Source organism: Heliangelus exortis, chromosome 14 (genome assembly GCF_036169615.1).
Source record: "Heliangelus exortis chromosome 14, bHelExo1.hap1, whole genome shotgun sequence".
Lineage (NCBI taxonomy): Eukaryota > Metazoa > Chordata > Aves > Apodiformes > Trochilidae > Heliangelus > Heliangelus exortis.
Window position 1 is genome coordinate 11,345,237 of NC_092435.1, and position 14,180 is coordinate 11,359,416.

Below are 14,180 nucleotides of genomic sequence, written 5' to 3' on the forward strand. Positions count from 1 at the left end.
TTGCTGAAGTACCCAAGTTTATTGGACTGAGCCACCAGAACCAGGAGACTTGCTTATCTGCATTACAGGGCAGAATTTCTAGATCTTAATCAGGATTATCAGGTCACTAACAAGTAAATTTGCAAACCTGCCCCCTTTTCTTTCTCCTCACAAACACTGTATTTCCTGCCTAGGGACAAAAAAAATTAAAACCCTACATCCATTATCCATAAATCAGCTTCATTTGAACCTCACTTCTATCCGTGTCCACGGTGAAAAGGTTTGGGATGCATTTATTTTTAATTCATTTCAAGAGCTATTTTGCTGCTCTCCCATTCTGCCAGTTGCTCTGCAGCTGCTGCTCTGAGTCCATTTGCACCACGTGCAGAGGAATGATCTGGGATGAGAGGCATTAAGTATTTCCTGAGGAGTAAAATCTTGTCCTGCTGTAGTCCATGGCAAACCTCCTGGTGACATTAACACAGCCAAAGGTTGATCCCAGGAGGTGAATACAGATGTGCTGTTTGAACCTGCCTGCAAACCACTGCCCATAAAAATGGGGGGTTATGTGAAAAGTGTTATTATTTCCCCAGAGGCTGCCTGTTTGCTGTTGACATTGAGCTTTGCCAGCATCTTCTGACCTATGCCTAAGGCAGCAGGGGCTCCTGATACACCTACCTTATTCCCTAGGTCTCAGCATGAGGTATGCCAGCATCTGCTGTTCATGCTGCAAAATGCTGTTGGGTTTGGAGTCACCTGCTGTCCCTGTCACCTAACACTGATGTTCTGGATGTAAAAAACACTGATGAGGAGCTGCATGCAGAGCAGCCATGCTCCCTCCTGCAAGCTCTCACTGACACGTCCCTGTCCACCCAAGAGAAAACAGAGTGAACCAAACTGCAGTTATTCAGAAGGAAATCAAGAGAGGAATTATTATTTCTTTTTTTCTTTTGTTTCTTTTTCCCCTCCCCTCTGGTCTCTCAGATGCAGGGCACATAGCTGAAAGTTCCTCTTGTATCTACAGTCTCTCACAGCATCTCTGAGTTTGCAAAGCAGAGAGAGGTTAAGATTTCAGTCACATTAATATGCCCGGATATAAAACAGATACAGAACCTGTTTACATTTCAGAGGAAATTCCTAGTTACACCTCAACATCCAAAGTCTTTAACTTGCAACAACTACCAACTTAAAACCAAACCAACACACCCCAAACACCTACATTCTTTACTCTTTTCCATTAAACATTTTTTTCTTGGACATGTTCTCAAATTTTTCGGTGCAAAATGCTAATGTAGTTTTAGGAGCAGAGCCAAATTTCAGCCCAGAAGAGAAGAACAGCTTCACTGGGTCAGATCCAACACTTGTCTACCCTAATATCCTGTCTCCAGTGGCCAGAGATCCCAGGGAAGAGCAAGCCAGCAGTTTGAAGGCAGAGGTTCACACCACGTGAGCATTTCCCAGACTCCAATAATCTGCAGTTTTGAGTCAGAGGTGTAGTGATTATGTGTAATAGCCTTTAATAGACTTTCCTCCTTAATTTGTCTCACTGCTTCCTGAGCTCAGGCATTTTTTTGCCATTCACAAGGCTCTCTGGCAGGAGTTTCTCCATTAAACTCCGTGTTGTCAAACAAAGTGCTTCATTTATTCTGAACCTGCCACCTGCCAGGCTCACTTGCTCTCCCCCCTTGTTACATTAAGAAAAGTTATGAACAATCACTTCCTATTTCTTCACCCAGGTCTGACTTGATTTGATCACTTTTCCTACTTTGTCAGCTCTTTCTTGCTCAGCTACAGAATCCTCTGCTTCCCACTACAGAGATCACCTCACCTACTTAGTATCTTCCTCTCTTTTTTATATCATTTAAAGACAACAATTCCAGCCTATTAAAGATGCAGACTTATACAATGGTATTTTATTTCCATTTGCCCTCTCTCACCCCAAAAATTCCTGACATTTGGGGCTTTATGATCACTCATAGGATATTTTTGTAGAATTACCTCTTCCAGCTCCAAGACCTCTTTGCTAAACACTGAGCTAAAACCTCACTCTTGCACAGGACAATGATTATTTCTTCCCACTTTTCCACCTGGGACAGCTACAGCAAGCAGCTGTGGCACTCTGCAACCTCACTTCACCAGCAGCCTGGTCACCTCCCCTTTTTTCCAGATCTCCCAGGTTAGAGCTCACATATCTGCAGTATCTCCTGATAACTGGGCCTAGACCTTGACACTTCTGCTTATTGCCAAAGCTGCCTATACATTCCAAAGTCTTGATTGTTATCTGATTCCTATAACTGGTGTGTAATCAAGTATGGAAGCCAAAAGGAAAAAAATAAAATAGTCCTTTCCTTTTACCCCCTACAGTGGCTTAGCTTCTTTATGGGGGAAAAAAATTAACCTGGCCAAAGCTTGTCCAAAACTTAGTGGGAGTGCAGGGATTCAGTCTGAAGAGCTCCCCACGATTCATGTGCTCAGTGGCTGCTCCAGGTAACCCAACTGTGAGGCACAGCTTTCTGCTCCCAACAGGCCTGGGATTCTTGTCTGGTTCTGTCCCTGGCCACGTGTCAGCTGGGAAAGTCTAACAAGGACTAACATAAAGTTGTCCAGCCCAGGAAGAGAGTTTGTAGCTTCCAGATTTCCCTGAGATCCTTCTATAAAACCACTGCTGCCTTTGGTTCCTTTCTTCACTCTGACACCTTAGCAAGTCAAACCCTAAGTCTCTCAACAATTAGTAGTTAAAATTTTATGCTTGAGCACCTTTAAAGGGGGCAGTGTTGATGCATGGAAAAAAGAGCCCAAAAAAAACCTAAACTTCAGGTAGGTAATTAAAGAACTCCAATCACCACAGCCACTGCTCACTGGGGAAACCAAGCCCATCAGGAAGGATGCAAAGACTCCTTCAGCTGCATCCAGGCAGCAAGCACTAAGGTTAGTCAGGCCACAGTTTGATGTTAACCCTTTGTGTTAGCTCCTGGGATCTTAAACCCCTTTACAACCTCCAAATTTCAGAAATCAGGGCTTGACAGTCAGCTGGAGGTGCTGCCCTGGAAAGGACATGCTCCTGGACAAAGAGTTTTTTCTGGGACATGAGCAGATAGGCATTACAATTAAAATCCTTTCATCATAAACCAAAGGTCCCCCCTGAATGTGACTGGAGCTAAACAAACATTGCTAACACTCTATTTTCCTGTTTGAGGAGAAACATTCTTGAATAGGGCAATATTGATACACGTTGGTGATTTGGTTTGGGTTTCCAGATCACTGATCAGGCCAGATCAGCAGCTCAGGGGTTGGAGAACTTCCTGGATGAAGAACAGCTGGGTAATGCAGAGCTCATCCATCTCTGGCTATGACAGATGCACCCTTAGCTCTCCTTTTTATCATATACAGGAATAGTTCAGTTCTGTTTGAGCTTGAACAGATGAAATCTATCACTGTTTGTTTACTGACATTTGTCTGAGTTTTGGCATCCTGGTTACACTCCCCCCAATTCACTGACTTCTCTAGGAATTTTCCATGTGTTACTTTAATGCCTTGAAGGAAAAGAAAAATTACTTGCTCAACTCTACAAGTATTTACTAAAAAAGCAGAGGTGCTTAGCACTGACACAACACTGTAGGGATCATACCTTGAGCAGTTCAGGGTTCAAGCAAAGTGAGTGCAAGCTGATGGCATTCAGCTTCTACCCAAAGTCTGCCTTTTTTCCCCCCAAGCAGCACATGAAGAAGACACAATCTCAATGCGCCATCTCAAAATAAACATTACCATACCTGGGTATATAATCTACAAATATTCTCAGCAAAAAGCCTCTCCCAGCCTTAAGTGGGAAACCATCTCTCTCGTGCTGTCAGAAAACTCTTTATATTTAAGCACAGCAGAATGTTTTTTTTTTATTTTGACATATTAAAACTATTGCAACAACTGCAGCAAATTTTATCTCTGCCGCTATCAAATATTTGAGTGTAATATTTTAAGAAAGCATTTGATTTCTCTAGGGTTTTGAACAATGGCTTTAAAGAAACAAAAACCAGGAGGCAGATGGAACACATCCTAGCTGACTGCCTCACAAGACTCATGTTACGTATTTTGTCTTCCACCCTGAGAGCTCTAATTCAGAACAATTCATACCATTTTGCTGAGAGAAGTTTGGCTGACACTGGGTATCCAAGAAAGCACTTCATGTGCATTGTGTTTACACAAGAGACGGGTTTAAAAATCAATACCAAGCCTACCAACAACTCAGTTCTCACCTAGAATATATAAACTGAATGAGCCAAGTATCCCAAACCCACATCCACACTCATGATTTTGCTTTTAAAACTACAGATGCAGCTTGTTCTCCCCATACTACGTGGCTTTATCTAAACTTGCATCATATTACAAGACTATTTCTAAAAGATTCATATCAGGATTTCCCTGCAGTGGGAGGCAGAGCCATCAGGACCGAGGGAAATGTCTCGGCAGCTCCAGAACGTTTGCTGCCACTGCTCGGGGTTCTGCCACCCCAGCTGTGACCGCACGCAGCCGGGCTTTGACAACACATTTGCAGCCTTGAAGGGAGCTGCAGAACAAAGCACACTTGAGATACAGGCTGATAAAAACATGCCGGCTGCCAAGAAGCCCCTCCTGCTGTGGCTGTGGTTGCCCTGGGCCAGGCTCCAGCCCTGCACCACCGAGCTCTGTGCACGGCAAAGCAAACGCTGCTCACAAACCTCGAAGCCACCGAGAACAGAAAGCTCCCAGACTTTCCTCAGCCTCTCTGCAGATGGCAATATTTGCATTTGTTGTGATAAGCAGAGGAAAAAGGCTCTGGAGAGACTTAAATGCAAAATATAAGGGGTTCTTTTTGTACAATCTCTATCTCTCCATGTATTACTTCACTGGGATTGCTTCAGAAGGATGAAGCAGCTCCACCAGCAATCCCAGAGCTGGGAGACAGAAACAAGAGCTGGTGGCTACACACAGTTCGCAGTTGCTCTTCTCCCTCAGCTACAAAGGCTCCAAAAAGGACTTTCCACTGGCTTTATATCAGCAGCAGCACCAGAAAGTGATCCTGTGCCTTACTGGGTTCTATGGGGAAAAACAAGAGAGTAATTGCAAGAAAACATTTACTCTGCAGACCACAGGCCACTTTCCTTTTCATTTCCTAGTAGGGGGGGAGGAGAAGACCTAGATCCTCTCCCAAGCAACAAAACAATACAACAAAAACATGAACCCCCCTACATCCCTAACTTCGGGAATAAAAAAGTAAACTGAAGTTTCCTGTCCTCTCTACACCCATCTCTAAACAGCAGTGAGCCAGATGTGTAGCATGGGTCTCTGACACAGATTCTGGAGATCATCTCCCATTTTTTGCCATGTCTGCAGTTGCAGCAGGAGGTGAGGAAGGAAAGCCACCCCTGCAGCCATCAAAACGAGTGAGGGGAGAGAGCCTGGAGAGATGAAGCACGGGCTGACAACCACAAACACGAAATGCCTGGCTCTGAGGAGCAGTCTGGACACCAGAGGTTTGATGCAGCAGTTTCCATAGCCCCCAGCACTGGCAGCAGCCCACAGGAGAGCTCAGCTCACCATCTCCAGTGCTGGCATTTCCATAGCCACAGCCTCCAGGTTTCACCCATGCTCTCCCAGAGCTTGCAAGGAGATGTGGGGTTCTCTTGGACAAAGTCCGTAGGCAAGCCCGGTGCGGCTGTTGGCAACAAATGCACATTAGTAAGGCTGAGAAGAATTTAAACAGCTGGCTCCTTTCCACACGGGATCAATAAAACTGGTAATCCAACTGCCTGCAGGAGGACACACACCAAGTGCTTCTGGTGCTGCAGGAAAACCAAGGCAACCTCTTACCCAGAGAAACAATCCAATACCTGAATGCTAAGGGAGAAAATCACAGACTGGATTTGTGCATCTCAGCTTCTTCCCTCCTTCTGTTCTTTTCCTTCCAGGAGCAAGAGTCCAATTACCCTGTGGCCTCTCCTCCTTTTCTGTCCTGAAGGATTCCAGTAGAAGTCTGCAGTCACCACTCTCCCAGCTTCTGCAGCCCCTGCTCCAGTCAACGCTTGGGTGCTTCTGAACAGGATCTGTCATTTTAGGTTTGTAGCCCCCCACACTGTCTCCCAGAAAGGCAAAGTGTGCACTCAGCTGTACAGCATGCTGAAAGGCTCCCGGGCAGAAACTACACCTGGATATTCCCATGTTTGATACCTACAGCTCATCTTCATAATTACAGTCCCCTGCATCTCCCTGCTCCAGCACACAGCTCACTGGCACAACACTCAGACTGAGAAAGATTAAAGAGTAGAGGCAACTTTCCATTCGAGACTCCCAAATGCAGCAGGAACCAGTGCTGGAAGGATGGCACTGAGCTTTTCAGGGTGGTATTCAAATAAGAGGCCAGACCAAGACTGCAATAATCATATTTTGGGTGAGCCCTTAACTATAAACTTCCAGTTTATTCAGTTATCTCTGTTTATGAGAACCACGGCAATGAACCACCCCAAGCCAACATCACCTTTTACCTTTACCACACAGACTATAAAGCCAATCCCAGGATCAAGTACAAATAAATAGAGGAGTTCCCAACCAATAACACAAACCAGAGATAACGCTGAGCATTAACTCCTCATGCTGGAAAACCTATCAAGGGGCAGCTCAGCAGTCACTGAAACACCCATGCCCCAACTCTGACTAACACATACATGAGAATTAAGTCAACTTCATCAAAAATCCTTTGAAACTTCCTTGTAAAAATGCCTTTGCTTAGTCACAAGCTCCATAAGGTATTTTTTCCTCACAGATACATACTACTGAGTATAAACTTCATGGAGAACTGTGCCCCAGGGGAACACTTTAAACACTGTGATGTGGCAAATAATACTGCATAACAAAGTGTGACTTTGCCAATAAAAGACCACAAAATTTGGGCACCCTCCATGACTTACAGCCCCAGGCTGGGAGGTGTGAAGCAAGCTCAACCCCTTTTCTCTTCAGTGGGAGATGATGCTTTCCAGAGTCTCACAAAAGCTTCGCCAACTTACAGAAACAGGGTGGTTGTTTTCTAGGAAGGAGGAGATTTCATACTTATTTCTGGTTTGCTTCTACTCAAGCAAATTAGCCTTTAAGAAAACAAAATAACACAGTGCTGGGCGTCACTGGCAGTGCAACACTGACTTAGCAGGAGTGAGAGCCCTGCTTACAGGGCTGATGTTAAACAGTTCAGTTATTTTGCTGGAAACAGCTTTGACTCCACTCCATCTCTCTGCAGCAACCTCCTCTGCTCTCAGTTTTCCATTCCCCAAGTGGTTTATTTCAAATTCAGCACCCAGAAAAGCACCCCCTGGTCTACCAAGCAAAGCCCTAACCAGTGGCTTAAGACCCTCCCCCCCAACCTATTCCCACCAAGCACATTTCCCTCCAGATCAGTGCCTCTCTGCCTTCCTTCAGGTTGAAACACCAATTTAAATTCTTATACCAGAAAGAAAACAGCTACTCAGTGAGGTACTCAGCTGCTGCCTGCCAACAGAAACACTCTCGATGTACTCAGTAAACTGAGAATGTGCAATTCCTGCTCATTACAAGATTACTTGAGCTGTACTAGCTTTAGACACAGGCATGAATGTGTATATGTATATATATGTCATAAAACTGGCAATTATGTGAGCATTACACTCGAATTCCACACAAACAGACTGTGCCAGTGCTATGTGCTAATTCCAGAGGCAAGGATGCACAAAGAAGCCTGAAAGGCAGCACTTAGTCAGAATGGAGCCTTGCAATCCCCACAAGGATGAGACAGCAGCACAGAAACCACTAAGCTAATAATTAAAAGCCTAATTCAGAAACAGGAAAACACAGTCAGGGTTGAGATCACTGCTTGCAACCCTGGAGCTTGGTATCACCACAGAGGCAGAAATCAATAGCTGCCATTAAGAGGTCACAGATAAAAATCTATAGCAACAGAATCAGTCGACTTGAAACCTATTCACAGCTGTATCAGAAAGGAAAAATTACTTTTTCAATCTGCTACTGGCTGGTTCTTTCCTTCCAGATCATCATTTTGCATAAACCCAGCAGAAAAAACCCGTTGGACCCCCCTTGTAGATGAAATCACCCTCCAGAGTAGTTGAAGACAACTCTCCAGAGCAGCATCAGATAAATCATCTGCTCTTCACAATCAGCAGCAGCACGTTGGTGTCAGCCTTGACATCAAGATTAACAAAAGTGACAGAGGAAGAGAGGGACAGCAGGACCACCCAAGGCGCAGGCTCCTGTGCCATCTGCACTCTGTCACTGCAGGGCTCAGCCTCTGTCATTAGAGCTAAACGAGGGGTTACAGCATCACCAGGAAAGCTTCCCAACGGGGCATTTTATCTGCTGAAGACCATAGACTTCCAACAGAGAAGAATTCAGTGTGGGTTGTTTGTTGTTTTTTTTTTTTATCTTCTGTAGATCACTGTCCTCTGAAAGTTTGGGAACCTGCACCTGAAGCACCCAGCCCCCAGCTACCTGAAAGATCATCAGAGAGCCACAGCTCAGGCTCTTTACCCACTTGCAGTAAAAGTCACTCACCATTAAATGCAATTGGTGGCATTTTCTGCATCTCTGGCACTCTGTAGGTCTCCAGTACATTCATCCCAAGCGTGACAACATCCCTTGGGTTTTAGACTCCAAGCATCTTTCACACAGATCCAAAAGAAACTGGAGAACCTTGAGAACACTAGAGCTCCGAGCTACATCTGAACCTAAGCACAACCCCCCAGTTTTTTTGTTCCATTTATCATTTTGCTTCGGGAAAGCACAATCTTCTGTCTGAGCTCTGCCCACAGCTCGCTGGGGCCAGGAGAAGCAAAACTCAGCATTCCCACATGGCCAAAAACTGCAGCTACTCGGCCAGTGGCCACACACGCCTGCCACCAATTAAACTCATCCAAACCCAACACCGAGATGGAGCGAGGGGGGGGAGACACACAATCCAGAAATAAACTTCAAGAATAACAAAACAAAAAAAGCAAACAATAGAACACCCCAAAAACATTTCTGGATTTGCAGCAGCACCCTTACAGGATGAGGGGTGCAAACAACTACCACCCACTCGGGAGCTTCTGAAGCCATCCCGGGTGTGGGAGCAGCTCACAGAACTCACGGAACAACCTAAGAAATCACCCTAGAAATTACATTTTATTCTCGACGGCCAGCTGCAGCACACAGCTCCCTGCAAGCGCTGGCTGCTTCTCTCTCTGTCCAACAAGGGGGGGAGAAGCCTGGCAGCCCCAAACCTCTCTTCAAGCAGCCCCAAACCTCTCTTCAAGCAGCCCCAAACCCTCTCCTCGGGCTGCCCCAAAACCTCTCCTCGGGCTGCCCCAAAACCTCTCCTCGGGCTGCCCCAAAACCTCTCCTCAGACAGCCCCAAACCTCTCCTCAGGCTGCCCCCCAAACCTCTCTTCAGGCAGCCCCAAACCTCTCTTCAGGCAGCCCCAAACATCTCCTCAGGCAGCCCGGCCGCAGCGCGCCATCCCCGGGCGAGGGAAACCCGCACCCACCCTTGCCCCCAGCCCGGTACAACTTTCCCGGAGCTTCCCTTACCGCCGTGGAGCCGGAGGAGGAGGCGATGTAGACCTTGATGACCATGTTGGGGGGGGACGAGGCGGCGGGAGCAGCGGGATGCGGAGCCGGGTAGGGTGGGTGTGTGCGGGCGGCACGGCGAGGAGCAGGGCTGGGGCTGAGGCGGCGGGAGGGAGGGAAGAAGGGAGGCGGCGGGAGGCCTCGCCCCGCCCCGCCGCGCTCACTGGGCTGCCGGCCCGGCAGTCACCGCCGCCCGGAAGAGGGGAAAAAATGGTTAAAGAAAAAAAATAATGAAAAAATAAATAAATAAAGGAATAAAGAAAGGGGCGAGGCGAGTTCTCGACGAACCACGCGAGAGGAGCGGGGGAAAGAGGCGGCAGCGCCATGGCGGCGGGAAGCCCCGCTGAGACGACGCGGGGGTCCGGGCGGGGCCACCGCCTAAGGGAACGGGGGTGCGGGGAAGGGGGGTGCGGAAAAGCGGGGTGGCCCCCAGGCCCTGCGGGGAGGCGGGCGCGGCCGCCATGGTCGCGGTCGGATCCCATCAGGGTCGGTTTCCTCAGGGCCGGTTTCTTCAGGGCCGGTTTCCTCGGAGTCGGTTTCCTCAGGGTCGGATACCCTCGGGGCCGCCTCCCCTCACAGCCCCCGATCCGAGAACCACCGAGCAGTCCCGGGGCTCCGCCCTTCCCGCTCCCCATCCCTCAGCAGCTTCTCCTTGGCCCGGGAAAGCCACCATCTCCTCCTTCATCCCCGCAGGGGCTGCCCCGCTGCTGTTCCTCGCCTTGCCCGTGCTGTGAGACCTCTGAAAGCGATGTGTCCGCCCCTGTCAAAAGACACGGCTGCTTAGGTGTCGGAGTCGAGCTCTTGGTGTTCCCGAAATTAACGTATTTCACACCAATAAAGCGTCAAAAGAAACCGTGCCCAAAGGGACACCTCCAGCCATCGTGTTCTGCAGTGCCACCGCATGCTGCTTCATCCTTTGTGTTAATTAGGACCACTGGAGAAGTGTTCTTAACTGTTAAAATAATTTTATTTATGGAAATTTATATTCCCCGCCTGCCTTCTGCATGCCCTTCTTGCTCCAAATAGTACATTATATATATTTTATTATACATTCTGAGAGCAGCTTCATGGGAAAGAGAAAATACGGTGATAAAACACAGTAAGCTGAAGTTTTATATCCTACAAGCAAAACTGAAAGAAAGATGTTCATGCTGCTCTTGGCAAAAAGGGGGGAGGTATTTCTGAAATTATTTTTGCAAAGTAAGCCTTCCTGTTTCAAATTGTCAGGTGCTTTTTCTGACCGCAGATATTTTTATAAAAGCCTGTTGAGTTATGAAGTCTGTGGAGTTAAGCCACCTATATTTCTTAATTTGCCAATGGTAAGAAAAAAGAGAACTATTTTGAGGATGACAGGTCTAATTTTGATATTATGATACTTATGTCATTCTTTGAGACTGTAATGAGATTTATGTATACTTTGGAAAAGCAATAAACCAGAATTTATTTAGGCTGATGGTACACAACAAAAATTCCCTGATTCAGGGAATTTCAAAATGTAATAAAACTAAGCAGTGTACTTTTAAATCTTTTTAAAACAAATCGAGCTAAGTCCAGGAGATTAAAATTCTTTAGGGAATGTTTCTTCAGATGTGTTTGTTCAGCCCCTTCACAGCTGCTTGAGAAGTGCCCTGTTAAATCCCCTTTCCTTCAGAGCACCACACCATGTGCCAGGCTGTCATCTCATTTCTGGCAAGGAAACCACACCATAGAAATAATTAAAAAATGCAGGTGGAGAGCAAGGCAGATTGGTTTGTTTGAACTTTGGGCTCAGTTGTCACTCTGCTGCTCCCTGCCCAGCTCTCCTCTCCTCCTCCTAACACACCTCAGCTCCTCAGAGTTGGAATTATCCAGCTGTGAGCTGCACCTTGTCTTTCTGCCTGCTAAAAAAAACTGGTATAATCATTACTCTCAAAAGTGCACTCTAGAAAGCATTTCATCTTCACAAAAGAAGATTTATTAAGTTAAGAGCAATACGTGAATTGGGTATTATTGAAACGACCAGGTTTCCTTGGCTCATAATAGTAAATTTTCTACTCTATTGGCAGAAAAGCACAATGTTTCCTGGTCCCAGGCTACTCATATAAAATCCATGGTATTATTTTTTTCACTAGTAAACAGTTGTGTTTAATTATCCTTCTCAAGGTAGACCAAAACCTCAAACGAAACTAACAAATGGATATTATGCCTCTAAGAGGAAAAATCTCCTGTTCTTGTGCAGCCAACAAAAAATAATATGTATATAATAGTCATTAATTTCCTCCATTCCTTTGTGCTGCAGCCTTTGTTGGTACAAGGCCATCTTGTCAGAGTGCATCCTTTTATTGCTGTCTCTTTCACCAGGTGAAAAACCAAACAGCTGGATTTTGGTTTGTATTGCTTTATATATTATGAAGCAGCAACACTGAGTGGGTGGCAGCAGTAGCACTGACTGCAGTGACAGCAAAAAAGTGCTCCCTGATGGGGAGCCCAATGGTTTGCCCACCCCAGAATCACCCAGAGATTTCAGATAAAAATATTGCCAGTAATGGCAAAGACCTACTTGTTGGTTTGGGTTTTTTTCTTAAACCACAGACAAGAATGGGACTTCTGAACAAATGAAGCTATTTTTAAACAAGAAATGTAATAGAGTCTCGCAATGAAAGATATTACACTCATCAACTGCAAAATCCCTCTGGTACAAAAGGTCAGGAAGCACATGAGCTCCAAAGGCTGCTCCACAGTTTCTTTTTAACCACGGAAATACATTCAGAATTCTGTTGCAAATATTTGGCTAGTAACGTGAGAACGTGCCAGGGTTCCTCTCTGATTCTGCTCGAGAAGATGATCTGGACCCATCTGAACTCCTGAAATGGAGGAATTTGGGATCCGTTGACGGTCACCTCAACGTTCAGCAGGAAATAAGAAATCTATTCTTTGTTTCCAGCCCCGTGGAGCCAGAAAGCACACTGTGACTCAGAGCACATCTCCTGACTTCCCCCATGCTCTGCCACAGCCGTGTCCTGCTCCATGCAGCCCCTGCTGATGGGTGGGGGGTGCAAACACCGCTCCAGAGTCCTCCTGGAAAGGGGAGGGAGCCCAGATCTGCTTCTCCTCCTGCTTCTCAGTCGGACACGGAGCAAGGCCACGTTTCCTCGTTTTGGGGTAGAGTTGTGCAAGAGCCATCACAGCCCATGTCACTCTCTGGGGACAGCCCTGTGCGGGCTGCCGAGTCACAGGCCCAATGGGAAGATGAGAGAGGGTGAAGACATCCTCACTGTCCCCGTGCCAGCTCTGTCCCCCGTGTCTCCAGGCCAGCGCTGTCTCTCTTTCCTCCCTTGCTGTCCCCATACCAGCTCTATCCCTCTCTGTCCCCTCTCCCGTGTCCCCATGCCAGCCCTGTCCCCATGCCAGCCCTGCCGGGTCCCTTCCCGCCCTCTCCCCCCATGGCGGTGGCGGCCTCCGCGCCGCCTGCGCCCCCTGCCGGCGCTGGGGGGCACCAGGGGCGGTGCGGGCGGTACCGGGAGGAGGTGGGGGGGGCGGTGCGGGCGGTACCGATGTGTGCGTGCTGGGGGGGGACGACGGTGCTGTGGTTCTGAGCCTCACGGCAGCACCGAGCTCAGCCCCGGTTCGGCCCAACCTTCCGGCAAGGCTGGGGAGGAAGGAGAGCGGGTGGTTCCGGAGGAGCGGCCTGTGCAGGCTGGGAACGCGGCTGGGTTCTGGGCTGGCAGATCGGGGATTTCCGTGGGTTTAACCCCGTGACTCCGCTCCGCATTTCCAGCGCTGGAGGTGCCTGACGTGACCGCAGTGTCAGTGGGGACTGGGGTGCAGCTGAAGCCAGAGGTGCTTCTGCTTCCTCACCCAGGGGCTGGAGGTTCTGCACCTCTGCTCCGGCAGCGAGGCTGCAGCTGAGGCCACGCTCGGGATGGGACACCCTACATGACCAGGACCTGCTGCTTGACCAAGACCTCCTGCTTGGCCAGGACCCTGTGCCCAGCCGGAACCCCCTGCCCAACCAGGATCCCCTACATGACGAGGACACCCTGCTTGGCCAGGACCCCCTGCTTAACCAGGACCCCCTGCCTGACCAAGACCCCCTGCCCAGCCAGGACCCCTCCATCCCCCTCCCCTGCCCAGCCCTGCACTTACTCCTAAAGCACATTTAATTACCCAGGAGTACCTGAGGGAAGTACTTGGAGTACTCCAGATAGCAGGGGTTCAGCCAGAATAAGATAAATTGTCTCTTTTCGTGCTGTTTTAGGCCACTTGGTCCAAGCGGGCTCAGAGAGCTGCTTCCCTGAAAGGCAGGAGATACAACATCCTGGCCTGGTCTCCAGCTCCCAGGCTGCACAGAACATATTTTTGTGCTCTGAACATTAAATCCTGCCTTCCTTGAGCCCATCCAGTGAGAAACCTGCAGGTCCTGCTTGCTGTGAGCTCAAAGCCTGCGAAAGGGGCTTCAGTATGTGCTGCCTGCCATGCCCTTTGTTTCATGAGAGGTTCTTAAGAACTTGGAGATCATCACTTGAAAAGGGCCTAGGTTTTCCTAGGACTAAGACAGTTTTGGTCAAAGGGTCTGCTCCTCCTCCTTCCCTCTTCCTTGTGTT

The 14,180-nt window shown here is 48.0% G+C and overlaps 1 protein-coding gene and 1 long non-coding RNA gene across 2 annotated transcripts in view; one reads left to right on the forward strand and one right to left on the reverse strand.

Moving 5' to 3' along the window:
- SH3BGRL (SH3 domain binding glutamate rich protein like) overlaps window positions 1-9,808 on the reverse strand; it is a 31,888-nt gene extending 22,080 nt beyond the window's left edge. The window contains exon 1 of the mRNA XM_071757397.1: window positions 9,559-9,808. Coding sequence (XP_071613498.1) covers window positions 9,559-9,603 — 45 coding nt within the window. The 5' untranslated portion in view covers window positions 9,604-9,808. The remainder of the gene's footprint in view (window positions 1-9,558) is intronic.
- A 102-nt stretch (window positions 9,809-9,910) lies between these two features.
- LOC139802326 (uncharacterized) lies at window positions 9,911-11,045 on the forward strand. The gene is made up of 2 exons (XR_011728562.1): window positions 9,911-10,128; window positions 10,291-11,045. It is a non-coding gene; the product is annotated as an uncharacterized lncRNA (long non-coding RNA).
- Window positions 11,046-14,180: the final 3,135 nt, after the last annotated feature.